Below are 22,212 nucleotides of genomic sequence, written 5' to 3'. Positions count from 1 at the left end.
CACACATAGACATCAAAATCTAAATTAACTTCTTTGAAATATTCAAATAACAAATTGTCATTGGCTATACAAAGAAGATTCATCAAGATGATAAAATAGGTAATGTTCTTTACCAGTGAAAGCAGCAGGGCTACAAACTGATTTACATTTGTAATTACCTGAGGAGCTGAATGAATTTGCCAGCTCTGAGTCTATGAGAGTGGATTGATGATGCGCAAGGAGGTCGTGGGTCACACATGGTGGGTCAAAGGTCAATGTAGAAGGTCAAAGGGGGAAGTGAAGGGAGTAGTATGGAGCCAAATGATGAACAGAAGTTTGCAACAACAAAAAAATCATAGATATAAAAACAGAGTAAAGAAATAAAAGTGCATTCAAAAGGGTAAGATACATAATATATGTTAAATATAAATCAATAGAAGGTATAAGGGTAAAAACATAATAAAATTAATGATAGAAAACAATATTAACTTAACTGAAGAAAACACATGCATCATACTGTGAGCAGTATGGGAATGTGCTTTTTGTTAAGCCTTTGTTTTCTCATAATCTTTGGAATTTGTCTGCCAAAACTTTACAAACCAAACTTTCATGAACATCAAAGTGAGAGATGTGAGTTTCTTCACTTTGTCTCCCTATATACAAAGTAAATTGGTTAAGATCGCAACTGCTGATCTGTAAATCATCTTTTTTTCTTTCTTTCAACATCAAAGTGTTCGCAAAATTCTTATTTTAGAGAAAACAGCAGCTTCTGCACACAAAATAAGACACACAGAGTAAAATAATAATCAAGAAATTATAGACAATGTAATACACACACAGCAGCTTGTGTCTGAGGGAGGTTGGCTTTGTCAAGGATGTTCAAATCTTTCTTCTTTCTATTGATACAAAAACCTGCTTAAATATCAAAATATTCTCCAGGAAAAAAAGTCATTGGCTTTGCTGCACTTTCAAAACATGCATGTCAACTGCAAGGATAACAATATTGATATTAACCCGTTGAGGACGGGTCCCGAGTATACTCGGGCAGGTGTCTATGGGAATTGCGTGTTGTAGCAAAATCAAATCGTCCTCAAAGGGTTAAAGGACGGACAGAAAATTGGAGATCACAAGGTTTAGGGACATTGCCATTTGACTCAGGAAGCTTTTTTGGTTTGTCATTAGATTGGTACGTATAACAATTTCTAGGGACACTTTTGGAGTTAAAATGTCGTTTAAAAATTGTTCAGTTGACAGCAAAATTTGATCCAAAATAATCTAAACATTGCATGCCAACAGTCATCCCAAGCACACCGAATGATAAATAGATATTATGCAAAACAAATTGGAAAGGAAACAAAAAGGAAATAAAAGAATACAAATACATATGAAACAGAAACAAAATAATGACGAAAGGATTAGAAATAAGAATGCTGGCATTTATTTCGAGGACGGCTACAGGTGTATAAATGCTTTCTGGATGGGAGAATGATAGCTCATGAACACTGCCCAGTTTGGAAGATAAATATGTGGGCAGAAATTGGGAAAAGCTGCAGGGTGGAATTTCAGGGTAGAATAGTTTTTTGTGATGATGCACTTTGCTGAGTGTCTCGTTTGCTTGGGGTGTTCACTTCTTGTTTGCAGGAAATCTCAATTAAAAAAACAGAACATAGTCCCGATCACAATTTGTGAGCAACTGATTATCTGCATGGCAGCTAGAGAGGTACATTCCTCCTTGTGCGGTATCACAAAAGGAAGAACTACGGTACCTTTCCTCTTTGGCACATGTAAAAAAAAAGTGTTTAACCCAGAAGGAAAGCTGATGTAATTCAAAAATTTGACCAGAGACATTACTGCAAAAGGAAGAAAGTTAGCAAAATCATAGAAATACACAAAGAAGGGAAACTGAATGGTTTCTACTGGCTACATCACAGCAAAGAAATAATAATAGAAAAAATAGATATGTGCATGGATTGGGCAAAAGAGTGTGGCTTGGATGCGAAAACAATGGATATCTTCTATTTTTTTGAAGGAGCTTTACTATAGTCAAAGATGGTAGGCCTACTGCGGAGATATGGAAAACATTGTGATTGTAAAATGATTTCAGATAGTTATAAGTCACATATCTTCAATCAAATTCAGACAAAAAGGAAATAAGATGGAATGAATGCTGGGTTGGAATGTTTTCACCACTCACCAGCTCGACTGGGGGAGATGACCCGCCCGTTGGGGTCGTACCAGACTGGAGTCGGTGCCTCTGGGCCGGTGCTCTCACATAGGAAACTCACGCTGTCACCAACAGAGGGCGTCAGCTCTTGGTCAGGTGTGATGGTGACGTTGTATGGGATGAACTCTGAAGAAAGTCATGAGAAAATCAAACACATTTCTGCTTTCTAAAAATTTGTGCATTAACAAGTAAATGTTCAAGCCTAAAATAATCATCAAGTAATCCACAACAATCAAATGAATAATTCTTGCATTGAGTTGTTTTTCCTGTGTCTGATTTGACAAATTACTCTTCAAACAGATGCATTAAAATCTACATCATTCACATAATAAAATGTTCAGCATAGCAATGGCACTGTTCATGCTCCCATGTGCATCACTTCAGTGGTATGAAACGAAATTAAGAGTTTGTTTGCAAAAACCGATAAGTCCATATTTGCCAAATGGAGATATTTGCGATTAAAGGTCAAGAAAAATAAAGAGAATAATAAGGAAATTTTTACTTCTTTTGACCATAACTTCAAAAATATACCTTTATATGTAGTGACCAATATATCATTTAAAAGGTATTATTTTATACTTTATGACAGAGATCGTACTTCAAAATCTTCAAAAATAGACTTATCGGTTTTTGCAAACAAACCCTTCAAATGTTGTCCTGTTGAGGACGAACTGATTTTGCTACAAAACGATTTCCCATAGACACCTGATAGAGTATACTTGGGACTCGTCCTCAATGGGTTAATGAAACAAACTGCCACTTGTTAGTAATTCCATATATTCATTTTGCTAACTTCACTCAAGGAGAAACATACTTTGTTATATCATGAACTCCACCTCAACATTCTGACAAGAAACTTTAATGTGAATTCACCATTAACAGCGGTCAAGTGGAGATATTGATTGTGGTGCTTGCTTCTATCTTTAGTGAATAATAGTCCGGCTATCAAATCAATTCCACCCATAAGAGTGATGAATGTTTCATAGCTGTGACATAACATTTCCAATCTACAACTGAATACAACAATAAAACTAATACTTTGGCATATGAGCCCTACTGATGTCTTTTTTTCCTCACACAGGTAAGGGTACAGAATGAAGAAAGAAAAAAATCATTGTCTTACCTTCCACTTCACAGAAATCTCCCTGGAAGCCCTTTGTGCACACACACTGGCTGCGGACACAGTTACCGCCATTTTGACATGGCTGTGCACAAGTTGGCGCTGTAGACATGGAAAGTGAGTTTATCAAGTTTGTATGGTTAATGAAAAGCAAATATTCAAATGTACATGTAACTACACAATATCCTGAAGAATACAATAATCTGAAATGTGTGTCTGCTATGCACAATGCCAATTGAGATTTGGCATAATCTCTTTTGAATGAATAAATGAAGAGTTTAAAACCAATAAGTCCATATGCGGCAAATGGAGATATTTGCGATTAAAGGTCAAGAAAAATAAGGAGAACAATAAGAAAAATTTTGCTCATTTTGACCATAACTTCAAAAATGTATCTTTATATGTAGTGACCAATATATCATTTAAAAGGTATTATTTTGTACTTTTTGACAGAGACAGCACTTCAAAATCTTTAAAAATGGACTTATCGGTTTTTGCAAACAAACTCTTCAAATAATGAACAGTAAGCTGCTCAACACATTACGTCCCTTCTGCTTGAAAATTACAAACACAACAAGCCTTTTGGAAGAAAACATCTGTATTGTTAACTGTTATTTTTCATGGTTATACAAACAACAGGAAACACATACTCTTTTAATAATTTGGACAAAGATATTGAGCTAAATGTCATTACCTACATGACCACATTTCAAGTTCATTCAAAAAGAACAAGTTTTATGTCCATCATTGCAACAATATTGCAGGGAATTATGGAATCACTTCAGGAAAGATTATCTTTCACAATTTAAAATTTTTCAGTCAATTTACACTTATTAACAATTCTTACGATGATGAGTTTGATAAGTTTGAAAATGTCAAGAAATTCTGCAAATCTTCTTCTACACACTTTGCAATGTGGGTAGCTCTACAATTCAAGTCTTACCATTTACTACCTTGTGTCAATCACAATGGTTCAGCACAAGTGTCATTCATTGGTGATGAATATCAACAACAAAACAAGACTGAATTTGCAAGTGACCACAATTTAGAAAGTGACCAAACATCCATTGTCCAAGACTTACGTGGGATGTTGAGCGTGTAGAGACTGGTCAGTGGGCCAGCCGTGCAGGCTAGATCTCCAGCCAGATCTTGACTCACGCTGTCGATGACCAGCCGGGTGACCAGAGGTGAGACACTGACGGCATGTACTGGGGGTGGGGACGGATCTAAAGGGGAGGGGAAGATAAGATGAGATGAAATTGTGGCAGTGCATATATCAAGAATTGAGAATGCTAACCACATACTGCATCTTCTTTTTGAAATGATTCTGTTTGTAAAATGAGCGTATCATATCCTATAAGCTAAAATGAGTCATACATGCATACAGAATTTTTTAAAATTCTAGCATTCCAAAGTTTTGCAAGTACATGTTCGAACAAAAAAGCTCTTAACCCGTTGAGGACGGTTTGATTTTGCTACAACACGCATTTCCCGTAGACACCTGCCCAAGTATACTCGGGACTCGTCCTCAACGGGTTAAATTACAAATTTGTTGAAGATGGAAGTAGACAGTTGCATCATCTGATCAGATTCATGAGGATAACATGCAATCTGTTTTCAATCTCACCTAGAGCATCAATGACGGGTACGACCTGTCCGGTGGGGCCGTGCCATTGTGGGTTGGTGTACAGCGGGTTGGGACTGAGCTCACACAGGAAGCTGACCTCCTCCCCAATCTGTGGGTCATGGTCTAGTGACGACGTGATGGTGATGTTGACCAGGATACCGTCTGGACCAACGGGCACCTCGCAAGTGCGGCCGGCAAAGCCAAGTGGACAAAGGCAGGCTCCGTTATCACAGGTTCCTCCATTAGTGCAGGGGTTCTCACATTCCCCACCTTACAGTGCATGGGTAACAAAAACGATTTGTAGGAATAGGCAAAAACTTCTTGACAGTTATGGATAGGAGATGATAACTCGTACCTGTCTATATGCCTTCAGAGCAGTGCTTTATCTTGCCTGATTTGAATCCCCTCACATTCATTGCTTGAAAAACTCTCTTGTGATCATCAAGCTGTTACGGTGTCATAGTTATTGAAAACCACGCGTGAAATGGATGTTACATAACAGCATTTTATGACACAAGAATCAAAATGTTAAGGTCGGCAATTTATACATAAACAATAAAAAAAAAAAACTGCCAGAGAGGTTGTATGATATATACGAGCCAGAAACCTCCTGAAAATTCAATGAAGATGACAGCTGTACCTACTCCCGAATGCAGACACAAAGAAGAATACTGAGACCAAAGTGCCATGATGTATAGTTTTAATCAGGTGCCATATTTCCAGCTCAGTCATCACATCGGAGCTACCTTGCTTGCCACGTGTGTAATATAGTCTTGATTCAGACCCTTATAGCATAATTCCACAGACAAAACAATGATACTCTGCCTGTAAAGTCGAAACAATAGTTTGTATCTCATTTCCATCTTTTCCATAGTTCCTATCCTGAGAGTCAATCAACCCATAGATTCTGATTGACGTATCAGATTTCAATTCTGACTTTAATGTATGGTACGGTACACCAAATTCCTACAAGCAATCTGTTAAGGAATAAAAGATGACATTCCACTCACTCCTTGGGATGATGTCGAAGGAAGAGATGATGGGTCCAACCTGGCAGGTGTACTGACCAGCATCTTCCATGGTCAGTTTGGAGATGGTCAGTCGGTTGGTCCGGCGAGTGACCCGAGTGTTCAGGTGTCTCGTACCGCCTTGGAAGGGTAAAGGATATTGAGAGACAGAAAGGAAATGGTTAGGTCGTATTCAAACCTCTGGTCAAATATCTGTTTGAGTTTTCAAATTACATGAAAATTCACATATTTTGAAACATGATACTAGTATATTAGATATAAGGAAATACAAAGTGTAACACCATATTGATTGTCACATATCCTTCATCTACGCTCACATTACAATATTGTATATCTCTGCACTTTTATGTTACACTGCACTCAAATCATATTGATGAATAAGGTTATAACAAAATTTTGTTACAGCACAGTAAAAATTCAGGTCTCAAAATTATTTTCTGTATATCTTTAGGTACTTCATTTCTTCGGCTTTAAAGAAATTTCAGAATTACAAAAGACAACTGCAGTTTGTTTTTTGTTTTTTAATGAGAGTTTCCTGTACTGCCAAAAATAACTTCTTGAGGTTCGATTTGGCCGATAACTCACATTCTTTCCAGAAAAAAAAATACTACACTTGCGATAAGTCTACTTTGAATGTTGCAAACATTCATGATGTCTTGAACTGACATTTTTACAATGCACCGGTACGATGGTTACTTTATTCTAGAAATCACATGGTGCACTTTGGTAGTCCCTTGTAATTTACTTCATATGTGTACTGTAGTTGACATGAAAGCTACCTTAACAGATCTCAGCTACACCATAGCAGTAGTGTTGTTTATGGCAATATCTATTTCTAAACATTACCCAAAAAAAATACAACTTGTATTTAGATCAGGGACATGTTTAACACAAGTACACTTTGTAAATATATTAGAGCTGGAGAGCAAATAGAGATTAAATGAAACAAAGGATATGCAATATGAATATCAAATAGCAGCTTTGAGTGATGGTTATAAAACTGACCCCGTCCAGCTGGTCGGATGACCTGTCCATTTGGTCCACGCCATACTGGGTTCTCCTGATTGTTATTGCCACGGATCTCGCAGAGAATCTTTGTGACCTCGTCCAATAGGAACTCCGGATTTCGCTGGACTCTGATGCGCAGCTGGTAGTTTTCAGTGACTGAGAGGTCATAAACACAAAATGTGAAAGTTAGATTGGATTGAAGGTCTTCCGAGATGGGTATGAGTAATGTACCATCATAATATGGGTTGGTCAAGCACAAGGCAGAGACTGAATAAAAAGGACTGTGCGACAGTGGATCATTTGTACTGTTCTTCATTGACTTTTTGTCAAAACAAATGTTTGGAAAGGATACAGCTTAAGGGACTCAATGACTTGGAAATATTCTGTGCACATGAGATGCTAAGACAAGAAGGCTGTGTAAACATATGTATAGCTGTGGGCTTCTTGGTGCTGCAAAAAAACCCCCAAAAACAGCAACATCAACAACAGCAAAAAACCCCAAAACCCAAAACCAAAGAACAGCTCGCAATGAAAGTTCAAGACAAAGGTGTGCAGTTCTCTTAAACTACTTCGTGTAACATGCCATCATTATGAAACCAATCTTCTGTGTTTAAATGCATATCGTCGCTGGGGCGTCAAAACCTCGTATCTACAAAATGTCAAATGTTCAGGAGAGCCAAAAAACATGGCGGCCAAAGCACTATAGCAAATGGGACAGCCGTTCCTTTGACGTGCCATGGTGGCTTCATTTTTGGGGTAAGACAACTAGGATTTGGACAGGACATCACTTAACCGATTATTTGACCATAAATGCAAAAAAGTCATTTTCACCAAAATTGCAGATACAAAGTCTTGTCACCCCAGCGACGCGATATGTAGCGAGATATAATCACAAAAGGAATATGATGTCACGTGGTGATAAAAATCAAGCATTGCTGGGGAAAAGTTTGTGAATCCATTTGGAAGTGAATTCCTCTCTGAATTCAGTTTCTGGAGAATCACCTGTTTCTCTTCTATATTGATTGTCAAATCACTGGATAAAACCTCTATTGTTGTGGTAGTGATACAACTTAACTTACAAATTAAATTACATGAATATTTGAACTTCATCCATTCAGAGATTCCAACACTAACATAAAACTTTACAGAATGTCAATTATCTGTATGCATATAAACATCCATGAATGTATGCCTGCAGGGAATTCACTGCCACTTTGCACCACTGCTACCAGACATCATAATTTGAAGAGTTTGTTCGCAAAAACCAATAAGTCCATATTTGCCAAATGGAGATATTTGCGATTAAAGGTCAAGAAAAATAAAGAGAATTACAAGAAAATTTTTGCTTCTTTTGACCATAACTTCAAAAATGTACCTTTATATGTAGTGACCAATATATCATTTAAAAGGTATCATTTTGTACTTTATGACAGATACTGTACTTCAAAATCTTCAAAAATGGACTTATCGGTTTTTGCGAACAAACTCTTCATTTCCTTGTCTTTTGTAATGCTATAACACATGTGTCATTCCATACTCTGAACGTACATTGATGCTGTCAGAGTGTATATCAATAATCTTTGCAAGCATGGAGATTCAGTGAACACACAGATAAAAACCTCACTTGAAACCATCAAACATTAAACAGCAGCAGATCCCAGGGGGGTGCACCGGGCGCGCCCCCTCTTTATTTTTTGTTAAGACAAAAGAAACGCAAAGAAAAAAAATGGGGGGGGGGGCCAAGCGCCCCCCTTTAATTTTGTAAAGGTGCTTCCCCTTTACAGAATTCCTTGATCAGCCCCTATTAAATCTCTTGTCCACTGTTGAAGTTTATCTTACGGATGTTTTGGCAGAATCCTCCCACGAAGTCTCCAACACACTGGCAGGTTCCCTCCACACAGGTTCCTCCATTAGCACAGGGTACCGTGCACTCTTGCCCTGCAGGTCCCAGGCAAAATATGAAACAAAATTTCATTCTATTACAATTGCTAACAGAGCACAGGCAAATATATCAAACTTTCAGTAATTTTTGGAACAAATTCAAATAATTCTTTTCCGCACTGTAAGGTATCATGTAGGCATAGAAGAGTAAATATAACACTGGTCATGAAGGAATGACAGTACACGCTAATACAAGTGAAAAATTGTGATTCAGAGAGAAACTAAAGAAAAGATGTCATGATGTATCTCATTGCTTCCTATGCATAGCACGTTTCCCAGCATTTCAAAAAAAAAAATCCCTGATATTTTCCTTGACTTTTCCCTGATGAAGTCTAAAAATCCCATGATAATTATTTCAACTCATTTCCAGTTTCACATGCTTTCTCCCATGTTTTTCACCATAGCCAGTCAGCCAATGGATGTTAAATTGTTTTGATATGCAACAAAATATAACAGGGACTGACTGACTACTTTTGATTTTTGGGCCTGTCAAAATTCCCTGACTTTTCCCTAATTTGAGGCATTTTTATTAATTTCCCTGACTTTTCCCTGACTGGAAAAAAGTAAAAGAATTTCCCCTGATTTCCCTGATGGGCTGGGAACCCTGATATGTTAATTGAACATGGAAGTATCAAATAAAAACGACTGCAATATGACAATGAAGTGTAGGCAGAATGTTGCTAACCACACTATAAATGCCTATATGCAAAGCTCGTCATACGTAATGGCCCAATAGCCCGGGGCCAAGAAAAATAAATGTTGGGCCACCTCTTTCTTAGAAAAGATATGTTTTGGTGTCCCGATCAGGCCGCTGAGAGAAAGATGAAATGAGAGAGAGGAATAATCAGAGGATTCAAAGTTGGACCGTTTCTTCTCTCCCTCATACCTGAGACTGACAGGAGATAGTCTGCCCTGTTCATGCCAACCACACAGCTGTAGCGGCCAGCGTCGCCCGACTCGGCCGAGGTGATGGTCAGTGCGGTCTCGGTGTTGGACTGGACATCAGAGAAGATACGCTGACCGGCTGGAAAGTATAAAAAAGAAGCTGAGCCCTAAATAAGATGATAATGGGCTACATAGGCATGCATTAACCCAATGAAGATGGACTAATTTTACTACAACACGCATTTCCCATTGACACTTGCCCGAGTATACTCGGGACTCATCCTCAAAGGGTTAACAAGAGTGATCACAAATCCATATAAGTGTGTGTTTTACCCTAATAGGCTCAGCCATCAAAAGAAATTGAAAATCATGAATGCAGACAGATTTGAAAATAAGAACAAAATGTTTTGAGTAGTCTCAGTCAGCTGTACAGCAACATTTTAAACAATTAGAATATTATCATCTACAAGCCACTAGTAGAAGGAAAGGAATGATATAATACCTGCACAAACGGTACACGGTATGTGACCTCAAATATAATTGACAGCATGCATGCAATTACTATTCATGAGTCTTTCGAAAATCAAAAATACACAAAAACATAGGGGAATGAATGAGGATGTGACAAAGACATTTTGGTAGATGCACAAACTCTACCACTGCTATTTTAAGATACATATTCTTGGAATAAAGAATACATGTTATATCTTATCATGAAAGTCATATCATGCCAAGAAAAAAGAATCTTTAGCAGATCTGAATTCATTAGACACTACGCAATAAATTGATTTATGATTTGCCCTTCAAGACTACAAAAAATATATGTACATAAAAAACAATTTAAAGTTTACTGTTATGGATGCATATATCAGCATTTTTCTTTCATTTATGATCTCCAACTTTATATGAGTATCATGTATCGTACCTCAAATATTTACTCAGTATGTATACTACACTTAGTGTTTCATATCTCGCATCAACACTGTCTGTATCCCACTTACTCTGAATGCCAGCGATGGGCTGATTGTCAGGACCAAGCCAGGTCGGGATGCCCTCGCCGCTCCTTGACACTCGGCAGATGAGGGTCAGATCATCACCGATTTCAGGAGTCTCTCTCGGTGGGCCCTGGATCTCTATGGAGAATGGTCTCCTCACTAAAGGGTGCACCATAAAATGGAAGAAATGCTACAAATGAATAACAATTGCACCCCTAGTGGGGAAAAAATCATTTCAAGCACAAGATTTCATGCTGTTTGTCTAAGTTTTGTCAATTTCCGTCCTTCTGTGCCCTGTGTCTTTTTCTTTTTCCTATGTCTATTCTTTTTTTATCTCCATATTTTCCCTCTTTCAGTGTGCATAGAAGGAAATATATTCTTGTGATACGTGCTGTACAAAAACAGTTTATACATATCGTTTTTACAAAACACAAAAGCAAACATGAGGAGGGCAACTCTGCCATTTCATGCTATCAACTTGATGTTTGTACTTCTGTACTCTTGGCTAACTAGTGTCAAGAAAGCCAGGATATGAAACCAGAAAACAGGTGAATACTGCACCTATTCGTGAATACCAGGTAACTGTGTAAAGATTGCACATATCTCATCTGTTTACCAATTACAATGATCTTAGACAATAGAATGTGTATGTTTATAAAACAAACAACAGTCACACCAGTAGCACTTAGTCCTTGAGGGAATGTACTCATATAGAGAACAGGTTCTGCCTTTTTACACTACAAGTTCCACTCTAGAACCAGTCCAATTATGATGATTCAACCATTAACTTTCAAATTTTCTTTATCTGTTACAATCTCTCATGACAGTACATGAGAATAGAGTGAAATTATAGATACAATAGACACATGAGAGTAAGAAGGTATAATCTAGACAGAATCTACAACTTTACACAATCTTTACAATAAGCTATACTTTGTTTTGACTCTCTTCTCTTTGCAAAGGAGCTGTAACATTGTGCTGGTACTACTAGTACTGCTACTGATGAATATTCATTATTCAAGTCACTGGAGTGGACATCCGATCAGGTTGTAAGCTGGCTGACCACACCCTGCTACTCACCTCCAACCTGGCAGAAGCTTCCCATGTAGCCCTCTGGACACTCACACATCCCCCTCACACAGGTGCCTCCATTAATACAGGGTTGACTGCACTGGGCCGCTAGGGATTCCAGTGGGGGGTAAAAAGGGAGGGTAAGAAATGTTTTGATACTTTGGGGAAGCCCATTTGGCACATACGTTTGTACATTCATCCTAAGAATTAATAAGACTGGACTTACAACTGTGAGTTGTGACTTCACTTTCTATCCATCTAGTATCCCCCCCCCCTACAAGAGTTTAATATCTTTATAGACTTTGCATAGAGCTCACAATGCTTTAGTAAGCAGGGTGTTTATGAAACACCACAAGTCATCAATGATTGTAGTATGGATATTACCAAATGAAATATATGTGGATGACATTGCTCTAGCTTCAGAAGCAAAATGTGTATTCACACATATTTTCACAAGACTATCAAAGTAAATATTCTCATGCTGTACATTGTATATCTAATGATTATTTTCTGCAATCAACATTCATTCCAATGTGAAGGGGGGAAAATTTATTGTTTTACAATTTGAAAAGAAAAACCATACATGGAAAAAAAAAATCTGGGATCAGATTTATACCTACACTTGCTGTACTTGGTGGACAAGTGCTGGGAAATGTAGTCAAACGAAATATCCCAATCAGCTATTTTTTACACTACAGTGTGTAGCAGCACAATTTAAGTGTTGATAGGGATGTAGTGGCTTAATCCATGAGAAATCTCTGGTTGATCTCCGAAAGAACTTGCTCTTGAGTTTCTTTAATGCATACCAGTACTGTATGATATACATTTTTGTACATGTATCTTATACACTATCTTTTTGTGTGTAAATTGTGAGCACGTTTACTTACGTTGGACCTGGATGTCAAACTGGGTTGTAACAGGGCCAACATTGCAGACATAGGGGCCCGAGTCCATGACCTGTAGGTCATTAATGACCAGCCGGGTCGCCTTGCGGTCAATGACCTCCGATGTGAAGTGACTTGTGCCAACTAAAATGTAATGAGTGGTGATAGAACATAAAAACATAATGACATAAATGCCACTGGACTTTTCTAGTCATGATCTTATGGTTAAATATCAATGGCTTCTGCACAAGATTAAGATTTCTAATGATGCTTTGAATGCAACACAGTACACTGCTCCTAGATTAGTACATAAAGCATGTGAAGAACAAACATTCCTTTTCACTTTCTTCTGAAACAACCTCTTTAAAGACTCCAAGGAATGTACAGTGTGTGTGGTATTTATAATCCTTAAATTACAAAACATGAAGCAATATTGCAGAGATTGCTCCAACATTCACACATGAAAGCACACATAATTTTATGGCAAAAACTACCTTTATTTTCCCCTTTTGTTGTTAACAATGTTTAAAATGGAAATGAAATATTGTGCACGGTAAAAGCTGATAATTATGCGAATCTGGATGTCACAGACACTCTCGCGAGATGTTGTTTTCAAAATTTGACATTGAGGCTATCGCGAATACACTAATGCATTTCTGTTCACAATATTTTTGCATGTTGAATATATGGCTCAATGGTGATTTGTGAAATTTGCGAAAAATCTAACCCTCATTAAAATAACAGCTTTTACTATATGCCATATATTCAGCAAGTCAATTTTCTTTTTTGCAAGTTGTGACTTCCCAACAATTTTGATAGTGGTACAATTTATGATTGTGGAGACGAATGATGAACAGAAAAATGCATAAGCCTGAACAATACATTCATGACAAGATCAGAATTAGCAATTTGATGTGTTGCTAGATTCACAATGAGCAGCAGACATGCAAAATTTGCGAAAAATAAACACCCCTGCAAAATATGTGGCATACACAGTAGCACAAATGTGATGAATGGATGGAGAGAAGAGTTGAATCTTACTTTGGGAGACGGGGACACCGTAGGGGTCGTACCAGATGGGATTGTCGTACGGGGAGGACGGATCCACCTCACAGATGAAGCTCACACTGTCACCGGTCCTCGGCAAAGATGGCAGAGTCTGGTTGATGGACACCACAAAGTCTGCAAACAAGAAATGGTTATTGCTTCATCAAACTAGAGAAGCAATCTGAGAGCGCAGACCTCCGCCAAGCAGTTAATTTCCACCAATGACCTTGTTCTTCCAGAGAGATCAGTGATTTCCACCCAGATATGCATGCTGGAAATCACCTGACTTCCCAATATAAAAATCCTTTGTTACGTCATCAACTTCCAGCTGCGCATTGCGCGCGCCGTTGCCCTGGGAAAAACTCGAGCACGCACTTTAGTGTGCAGATGAAAACCTCAAATATGCGCAGTTTAAACTCCAAAGTTCATAAAGTTCGTTGACCCTACCTGCCAGAATATCGAAAATCCTTCATAAGAAGTCCCGGATCACTACCAAAATTTTATCATCGGTTTGTTGTGTCATTTTCAACATTTCCTGCAAGTTTCATCCAAATACATTCACGACTTTTTGAGTTATTTTGCACACAGACAAGAAAAACAATGGTAAATGAAAACATAACCTCCTCCCTTGGTGGTGGTAACAAGGTATCATATGAATGCATACATTATAGACTGAATGCTGAAAGTGTATTAACTAATCACACAGAGAACATTATATTTGAATGAAGATTTCTGTGATGATACCTATCATATCTGTTTTGTCCTGATTCAATGATCAACTTTCTCAAATGTGTAATAAGTGATGACAGTACAGTCTTTGCAAATAAAGAAACATTGTCAGCCTGTCATAAAAGTGGAGGAAGAATATATTGGGAAAAAAAGATAAAAACACTACAAACTTACAATTTCTACATCAGATTTACTATTCAATACATATGAGCAGTAGGACAGCATAGTAGAATTCAACATGACTATATAGCTTCCAAATTATGAAGTTATCATATGCAACAGAAACAGCATATTGGGACCTCACATGTTGATTGTTGTCAACTTAATGTTAATAAAATCCATATTCACATACTGTAAAACATGATATATTCGCGGCATGAAATTTTCGCGAATTGGGAGCTGACAGCCTTTTTCGCGGCATGAAATTTTCGCGAATTACCACTGGCGTTCAATGCATGTAGTGTAGACAAAAACTTTCGCGTGCATTTTAATTTCGCGAATTTTGGCACTCGCGAAATTCGCGAAATTAAAATGCACGCGAAAATTTCTCGTTTTACAGTAATCATTGCAGACAACCTGAGGAGATCATGTATCCGATGCTTAGCTTGAGTTAACATCATTTGAACACAAAGATGAAGGGATCGAGAGGAAACTACTTACTTGGCGTCTCACACTGATCACCTACGAAACCCTCCTGGCATTCACAGGCACCGTTCACGCAGCGGCCGCCATAGAAACATGGCCTATCACATGGGATGGCTGGAAGATGAGTAGAAACAAAAATACTTCCAAGTTCTTCTTTTTGGAAATCATTTTACATGTTTAGCAGATACAAGACAAATCATTCATTGATGTAAGTACATGTGATTATTCAGTATTTCTTAGGAATGGCCATGACAAAAATCATGGGGGTACATATAGATTAAAATATACTACAACTACGGATACAAAGAACATAGAAAGAAACAAGGGAATACTACCATATTCTCAACAAAATATCACTGGTACCAAGAAGTTAACCCATTGAGGATGAGCTGATTTTGCTATAACATGCGTTTCCCATACTCGGGACTGGACTTTAACCAGTTGAGGACGAGTCCCGAGTATACTCGGGCAAGCGTCTATGGGAAATGCGCGTTGTAGCAAAATCAAACCGTCCTCAATGGGTTATCGGGTTAAAAAAAAAAAAAGATTAAACCAGGATATTCTTAGAAGTCTTTTCACTCACGTTCAGCCAGGACCGTGAATCTCTTCTCCACAGGACCAACCTTACAGACGTACATCCCAGCGTCAGTGAGCCTCAGATCATTGATAAAGAGACGGGTTGCGTATGGAGTGAGAGGTTCCATGTGCACGTGGGAGTTACCTCCTGGTGGTTGTCATGGAAACACAAACGACAAATGCCATCAAAGGTAAATGTCTATGAAGAATTTTGATCGTGATTTTATATCTGATTCTTGTTACTATAGTGTGGAAATGCCACTATTTTACTCCATGGTTTATCGGAAATCATAATGGAAATGATAAAACTTTTGATGCTATTGTTTGACAACAAAAAAAAGTTAAGACTGTCTTTACATTGGTGTAAGCTGTGGTGAGTGTGTGCACCTAAAATGTTTACTGAAAAGAAATAATGATAATCATTATAGATGATAGGGAATCTTATCCTTATGAAATGTAAGTGTACAATGATATAGAAGGGTTACAATAGCAAATAATTTTCAACACAGATGCATTTTATATTCACGTTGAGATTCACAGAGGTGATAGAGTAAGAAATGATCCAAAGACTTGATTACCATGAGATGAGCAGGAATCTGTACAAATGAGATCTATTCTGAATAAGAGGAAGAAGAATGGCTCTGCTACCCACCTTCATTTAGTGACTCTATGATAGCGCCCTCTCTGTCCAGCCAGACTGGAATGCCATAGGGATTCTCACGGGACACCTCGCAGACAAAGGACTGGTTCTGACCCACAATGGGAACCTGGCCTTCTGGCTCAGTCACCAAGATGAAACTGTTGTCTGGAAAATGGGGAAAATAAAATAAAATAAAGACAACACAAAAACATAATACCTCTGGTGACACTTGTTGGCAGAGGCATAAAAACCTCAAAATGCACATCACACAGTCAATTCAATTCAGTTCAATTCAAATGAAATGAACTGAATTAAATTGAATGTGTGATTTGCATTTTGAGGTTTTTTATTGATTGATTTTCTCATGGGAATTACAGAGCATCTTGAATCTGATATCTGAATTTGTACTGAATTTCTCTTTTGATATGTATGGATCTTGTGAATCTTTAATGAGTTTCAGAATCTCTCTGTGCCTGAAGGTCTTTGATAGTTTTATTGGAAAATGAAATTCATACACATTAAAATCAGAAACCATGGCAACTAATGCTGGTTTCAAAGCATCAAGAAATGGGAGTAAAGGGCTGGATCTCTCCCACTGAGCAACATAAAAATCGTATAAAAATCTGGCATACCTCTAAGAGAGAACTTTGTTAGTTTTTTTTTTCAGACTCAGTGTTGCCTTTGTTCAAGGCAACTTTCTTGCATTTTTGGCACTAAGAGCATTCCACTTGTACAAATTATGTGGTCATCAATGAATACATGGAAGAAATATCTATCTACTCCACTAGAACTTGGAAAATTGGCAGTTTAAAAATATTTATCTTTAGTGCAGTCTACTTCTACTTCTACTTCTACTTCTACAGTGCTTCTCATCAAAGCCTGTTCAGCAACTGGACTTAAACATTGTAGATATCCGGAATAACAGAAATTGATAAATGTTCATCAATTACATCGTGATGAAATTGGTTAAAAGTAAGACTAGAGTATGATACCTGGCATGTTGCACTGGATCCCTGTCAGACCTACAGGACACTCACACCGACCATCAGTACACACTCCATTGATGCATGGTGGATAACATGCTGGAGCTGTGAGAGACAGAAAAATGGACAAAAAGACAGGAAGACAGAAAGAAAATTAAAATAAATCTAATGTGCATTTGCATTATATCAGAAGACGACAATTCTTGCATAAAACAGAGCAAGCACACATGGCTTCACCAAACATTTGAATGGTTTCTACTTTAACACATTGAAGACAAGTCCTGAGAATACTTGGGCAGTTGTCTATGGGAAATGTGTGTTACAGCAAAATCAATTTGTCCTCAATGAGTTAAAAACTGCATAATCCAAAAAATAAAGATTTTGGAAACTTATTAGAAATAACCAAATGCATCTCTTAATCACTTGAAGAGCTTGTTTGCAAAAACCGATAAGTCCATTTTTGAAGAGTTTGAAGTAAGATCTCTGTCATAAAGTACAAAATAATACCTTTAAAATGATATTTTGGTCACTACATATACAGGTACATTTTTGAAGTTATGGTCTAAAGAAGCGAAAAAAAATCTTATTATTCTCTTTATTTTTCTTGATCTTTAATCGCAAATATCTCCATTTGGCAAATATGGACTTATTGGTTTTTGCAAACAAACTCTTCACCTTTGACCAAATGAATTGGAAAAACAGGTAAAGCCAAAGGAAGGAATGAATGACATGGAGAAGCAAAGTAAATCCCCTGCAAAAGAAAAAACACAGGAAAGGGCTTGGCAAAGAAGTAAAAATAAAGGAATATGTGCACTTACACACAAGAAAATCCCTTTACAGACATTAAAAGACGTGTTCTAAGGAATTAGGGATGAAGGAAAAAGTATACAGACAAAGAAATGCATCATAGGCTGATAGCCAGAAGGACATTTAAACTTCTCAAAATCTTAAGTTTGATACAAATGTGGGAGTTTGGACAGACCTGCGAAAGTGATGTTGAAGAGCTTGGAGAACGGTCCCACTCTACAGGTGTAGGTGCCGGTGTCACGGAAACGAGCATCAACAAAGTGGAGCTGTGTGGCAAAGGGTGTGATGTCCTCAGTGAAGGGACTACTTCTCCTTCCTGGGTTGGGAATAGGAGAGATGGAGGAAGTAGGAGAGAGATAGAGATGGAAAGAGAGATAAATTGAGTAGGAGAGAGAAATAGACACAGAGAAATAAAGATATCTTTATAACTAGCAATGTAATTTCATCCTACATAGATTTTTCCATTTGATTATGCAGGCAACATGAATATCACATCCAGAAGAAAAGATAAACATATATTCACATACAATTTGTATAGACAGAGGGATATAAGGATGGATCGACAGAGAGAGGAATATTCTTTTTCATCCCAAGAATACTGTAATGAATTTCACTAGTAAGAGTTGTATTCAACATACATACAAATGTAGTACACCCACTCCTGTTTAATCCAAGTTTTTCATTCATCTCTCCTTTAATTAATGCATTAGGCTTATAATGTACTTGGTTTATTCATTAACAATTTAACAACTTTCATGATGAGACTGTGATATTACATTTTAATTTAGAGCTGGCATTCATGCTCTCTTTCTTCTTTTGCTATTGTAAGTTTGTATCCAAATACAACTTTATATCACAAAGCATACTTGTAGGCACAGGTAGATTAATTCAAAGGTCTTGTCCTCAGCAATGTAAGGCTGCAATAATATTGTTTCTTTCATAGTGTTGTTCTGTTCTTCAATGTTTTCCTCTGTTATTTGCAAAAACTTCAATAAAGCTACCATGTATTACTCTAAACTACTGTAAACGCCATATATTTAGCGAATAGGGACTTCTCGACGATTTCGCGAGTGGTTAAATTTGCGATCGTGGACTACTGTACTGAACAGAGAAATGTACATGTGTGCGTCACATTCATATCGGGATCAGAGTCATTATTTTTCGCGTGTTTTTGATTTCGCGAATAGCACCTGACTGGCAAAATTCGCGAAAATAAAAACCTCGCTAAATATTTGGAATATACAGTATATGTCCCCACCTTGATTGATAACTGAGATCTCCTGTCCAGTAGGGTCCAGCCAGCGGGGTGACCCATAAGAGCTGCTCTCAGGGACCTCACACAGGAAGGTGGCATTACCCATGACTTCAGGGATTTGACCAACCGGCTCTCCGATGACAATGAAATCTGACGCTGTGAGAGCAAAGCAATGGAGAACGTCATGGAAAAGTGTGATGGTTTGTCTACAGGAAATGGTGTAAAACATGAATCTGATGCCACATCGAACTCATGTAATGGCTACACCATGAAGAGACAGATGATCCTTTAAATAATATCACAGAGGATAGAAAAGACAAAGCAATTTAATGAAATCCCGATTACTAGAAAATTATTATATCTGTACCTCTTCGACATCAAGTTACAGTGCAAAGTTTTTGCAAGAATAGCATGAATTACCACTGTACTGCAGCATGTATCCACACACTCTGGGTTGAAGTACAAGATGTAGAATGTTACAAAATAAGTCAATGCAGTATTTTTATTTTTAATCATATGCTCATATTTTCAATATTGTATCACGCACTGCAAATATCTTGCACATTTGTCATAATAGAGATTACCTTGTTCGGAGCATGTCTCTCCTGTGTAGCCTTCATTGCACAGACATTCTCCCTCAATGCAGGTTCCTCCATTCTCACAGGCGGGGGTGCACTCCAACTCTGAAGGAGGGACAGGCACAGATGTTAAACTAGCTCATTATACTAACTTGTTGATTCTCTTCCAAACACACTTTACAGCCATGCTTAAACTGTACATTTTGTACGTACTTTTTTCAGTGTACAACAACATAATGTGCTTGCTATCTATAGCACACTCTGACTCATTACAAGGGATAAAAGATTACAGAGAAATTTTGTTTCTACAAAAGTAAAAATTCATGTCTCGAAATATTATTTAAATCTATGGTGCATCATTCCCTTTGGTTACAATGAAGTTTTGAAATAATGAAAGAAAACTACCAGTCCCAAAGACTTTGCTAGTGGGAGTCTCCTGTATTATTCAACATGAATAGATTACATCATAACACTAAAGAAAACATATTTTTGTATGTGTTTTACTTCCATATCTGTGGCAGTGAGCAAAGGGCGGGGGAACGGTTATGTTGCTTACCTGCAAACTCAACATTGATGTACTCCACGTCGGGACCTCCGGTGCAGTAGTAGATTCCGAGGTCGTCGCTCTGTAGATCGGTGATCACCAGCTCAGAGCTCATGTCATTCACCACATCGACGTACACGCCTTGGGAGATTCAAAATGGATTATGAATGGGGAGTTATTAAGTAAAATATTAGTAATGACAATAACATCTTTCTTTTTAGCTGTAAGTTTTCCCTTGGTAGCACTACCATGCTGGAGCCATTGATATGACATCTAAACTCCAACTGCACCAATTTATACCAGGATCAAGCAGAATATGGGGGTAAAACCTTTTGTCCACCATCCATAACTCCACAAGAGAGTATCAACTTTTTGAGTCACATCTTCACTGCATTATGCCCTATGTTGTGGTGATTGTAGTTTAACATTGACTGTTGATAATAATCATACATTGTAGTTATATCATGATTCAAAATGGAGTACTTGTCACTTTAGCTAAGAGCTCAATGATGATAACAAATTGTTATCATAATGTCATAATAACAGAAATAATTACAAAAAGTACAACAATAATGAGATTAACGTACCAACTAAAGAATGACGCTGGGAAAAAAGGAAAGGAATACACAATGTAAATTTAAAAATAAAATCTATTTCAACAAAAGTGGTTCCTGATGCCAGATTACCACGTATACCAACATCATGCACTATGTACATACAAAGTACAAAGTGTAGCACTACGTTCCATCTTTTGCAGACAATCCCTAATGAAAGTACTGTAAACTTCGAAAATTCAAAGTCTGATATACATACCTCCTTGTTGGGCAGGATCGATGAGCTGGCCATTGCGGAACCATTGAGGGCGCTGCACAAAGTGGTCTCCTTGCTTGACATTGCAGCGATACCTGACCGTGGTCCCAGGGTTGGGAAGCTGGCCCAAGTCGGTACTAATTGACACATAGCCATCAGCTGGAATACAGATAACACAGAAAAAGTGATGTCATAAATAAAGTTTTATCGCAAACTGTGCTAAATGAATTCTTGTTAAGTTGAGATATTTGTGATTAAAGCTGCAAAAAAACAAAGAAAACAATAAGAAAATACAAGATATATCTAATAATAACTTCAAGAACATTCCTTGTTACATTGTATGTTACAAGTGAGGTATCACTGGAAAGGTTAAATTTTGCGCTATCTGATGATAGACTTACTTTGAAATGTTTTAAAATGGCGCTTAGACCATTTTGCGATAAAAATCTTCAAATAGGTCCCTTTACTCTATAACAATTGTTACTTGCAATAATTTGAAGAAACTTTAGCCACAGATATAGGCAACAGACAGTCAGCTAGTCTAGTACTTCTAGTCCCCTGCAGCAAGCCACAATGCACCAACTCATCAGGTTTGCACTCAGCTTTTCCTGAGGTTGAGTCTCTAATGACATAGGAATTAATAAGTTATGTTTCTCTCACAGATGGAATGGGACAGGAACTCATTTCTATGGGATAAATAACCACAGATAGCAAAGAAAAAGTGATGTCTACACAGAAAAAGTGACATATATTGCTTCTCTACACATTTTGCCTATTACAGAGGGGATGGTACAATAACTTCATTGCCCACCTCCTCTCAATGGGTCTAGAATCTG

At 37.6% G+C, this 22,212-nt stretch overlaps 1 protein-coding gene and 1 long non-coding RNA gene across 2 annotated transcripts; both read right to left on the bottom strand.

Moving 5' to 3' along the window:
• Positions 1–11,888: 11,888 nt before the first annotated feature.
• On the bottom strand, positions 11,889–13,930 carry LOC139743721 (uncharacterized). Its single transcript, XR_011711778.1, has 3 exons — positions 13,804–13,930; positions 12,766–12,906; positions 11,889–11,986 (listed from the first exon to the last, which is right to left on the bottom strand). It is a non-coding gene; the product is annotated as an uncharacterized lncRNA (long non-coding RNA).
• Positions 13,931–14,646: 716 nt separating this feature from the next.
• On the bottom strand, positions 14,647–22,008 carry LOC139743687 (uncharacterized). The gene is made up of 11 exons (XM_071654145.1): positions 21,960–22,008; positions 21,380–21,535; positions 20,579–20,707; positions 20,029–20,127; positions 19,448–19,600; positions 18,365–18,505; positions 17,392–17,487; positions 16,412–16,564; positions 15,767–15,907; positions 15,199–15,297; positions 14,647–14,651 (listed from the first exon to the last, which is right to left on the bottom strand). Exons 1-11 carry the CDS (start codon positions 22,006–22,008, stop codon positions 14,647–14,649), a joined length of 1,221 nt encoding a protein of 406 aa, XP_071510246.1.
• Between the last annotated feature and the right edge of the window lie 204 nt (positions 22,009–22,212).

Source organism: Diadema antillarum, unplaced genomic scaffold (genome assembly GCF_040938485.1).
Source record: "Diadema antillarum isolate AM-2024a unplaced genomic scaffold, OU_Dant_1.0 seq00001103_RagTag, whole genome shotgun sequence".
NCBI lineage: Eukaryota > Metazoa > Echinodermata > Echinoidea > Diadematoida > Diadematidae > Diadema > Diadema antillarum.
The sequence above is the reverse complement of the archived record's forward strand: the minus strand, read 5'-3'. Positions and strand labels throughout refer to the sequence as shown.

Coding starts and splice junctions, on each gene's coding strand:
- LOC139743687 (XM_071654145.1), bottom strand. CDS start 22,008: ATGTCATTAGAGACTCAACCTCAGGAAAAGCTGAGTGCAAACCTGATG. Junction 19,601..20,028: donor AGAGACATGCTCCGAACAAG/GTAATCTCTATT, acceptor TTGCTCTCACAG/CGTCAGATTTCATTGTCATC. Junction 15,298..15,766: donor ATTCACGGTCCTGGCTGAAC/GTGAGTGAAAAG, acceptor CTCATCTTCCAG/CCATCCCATGTGATAGGCCA.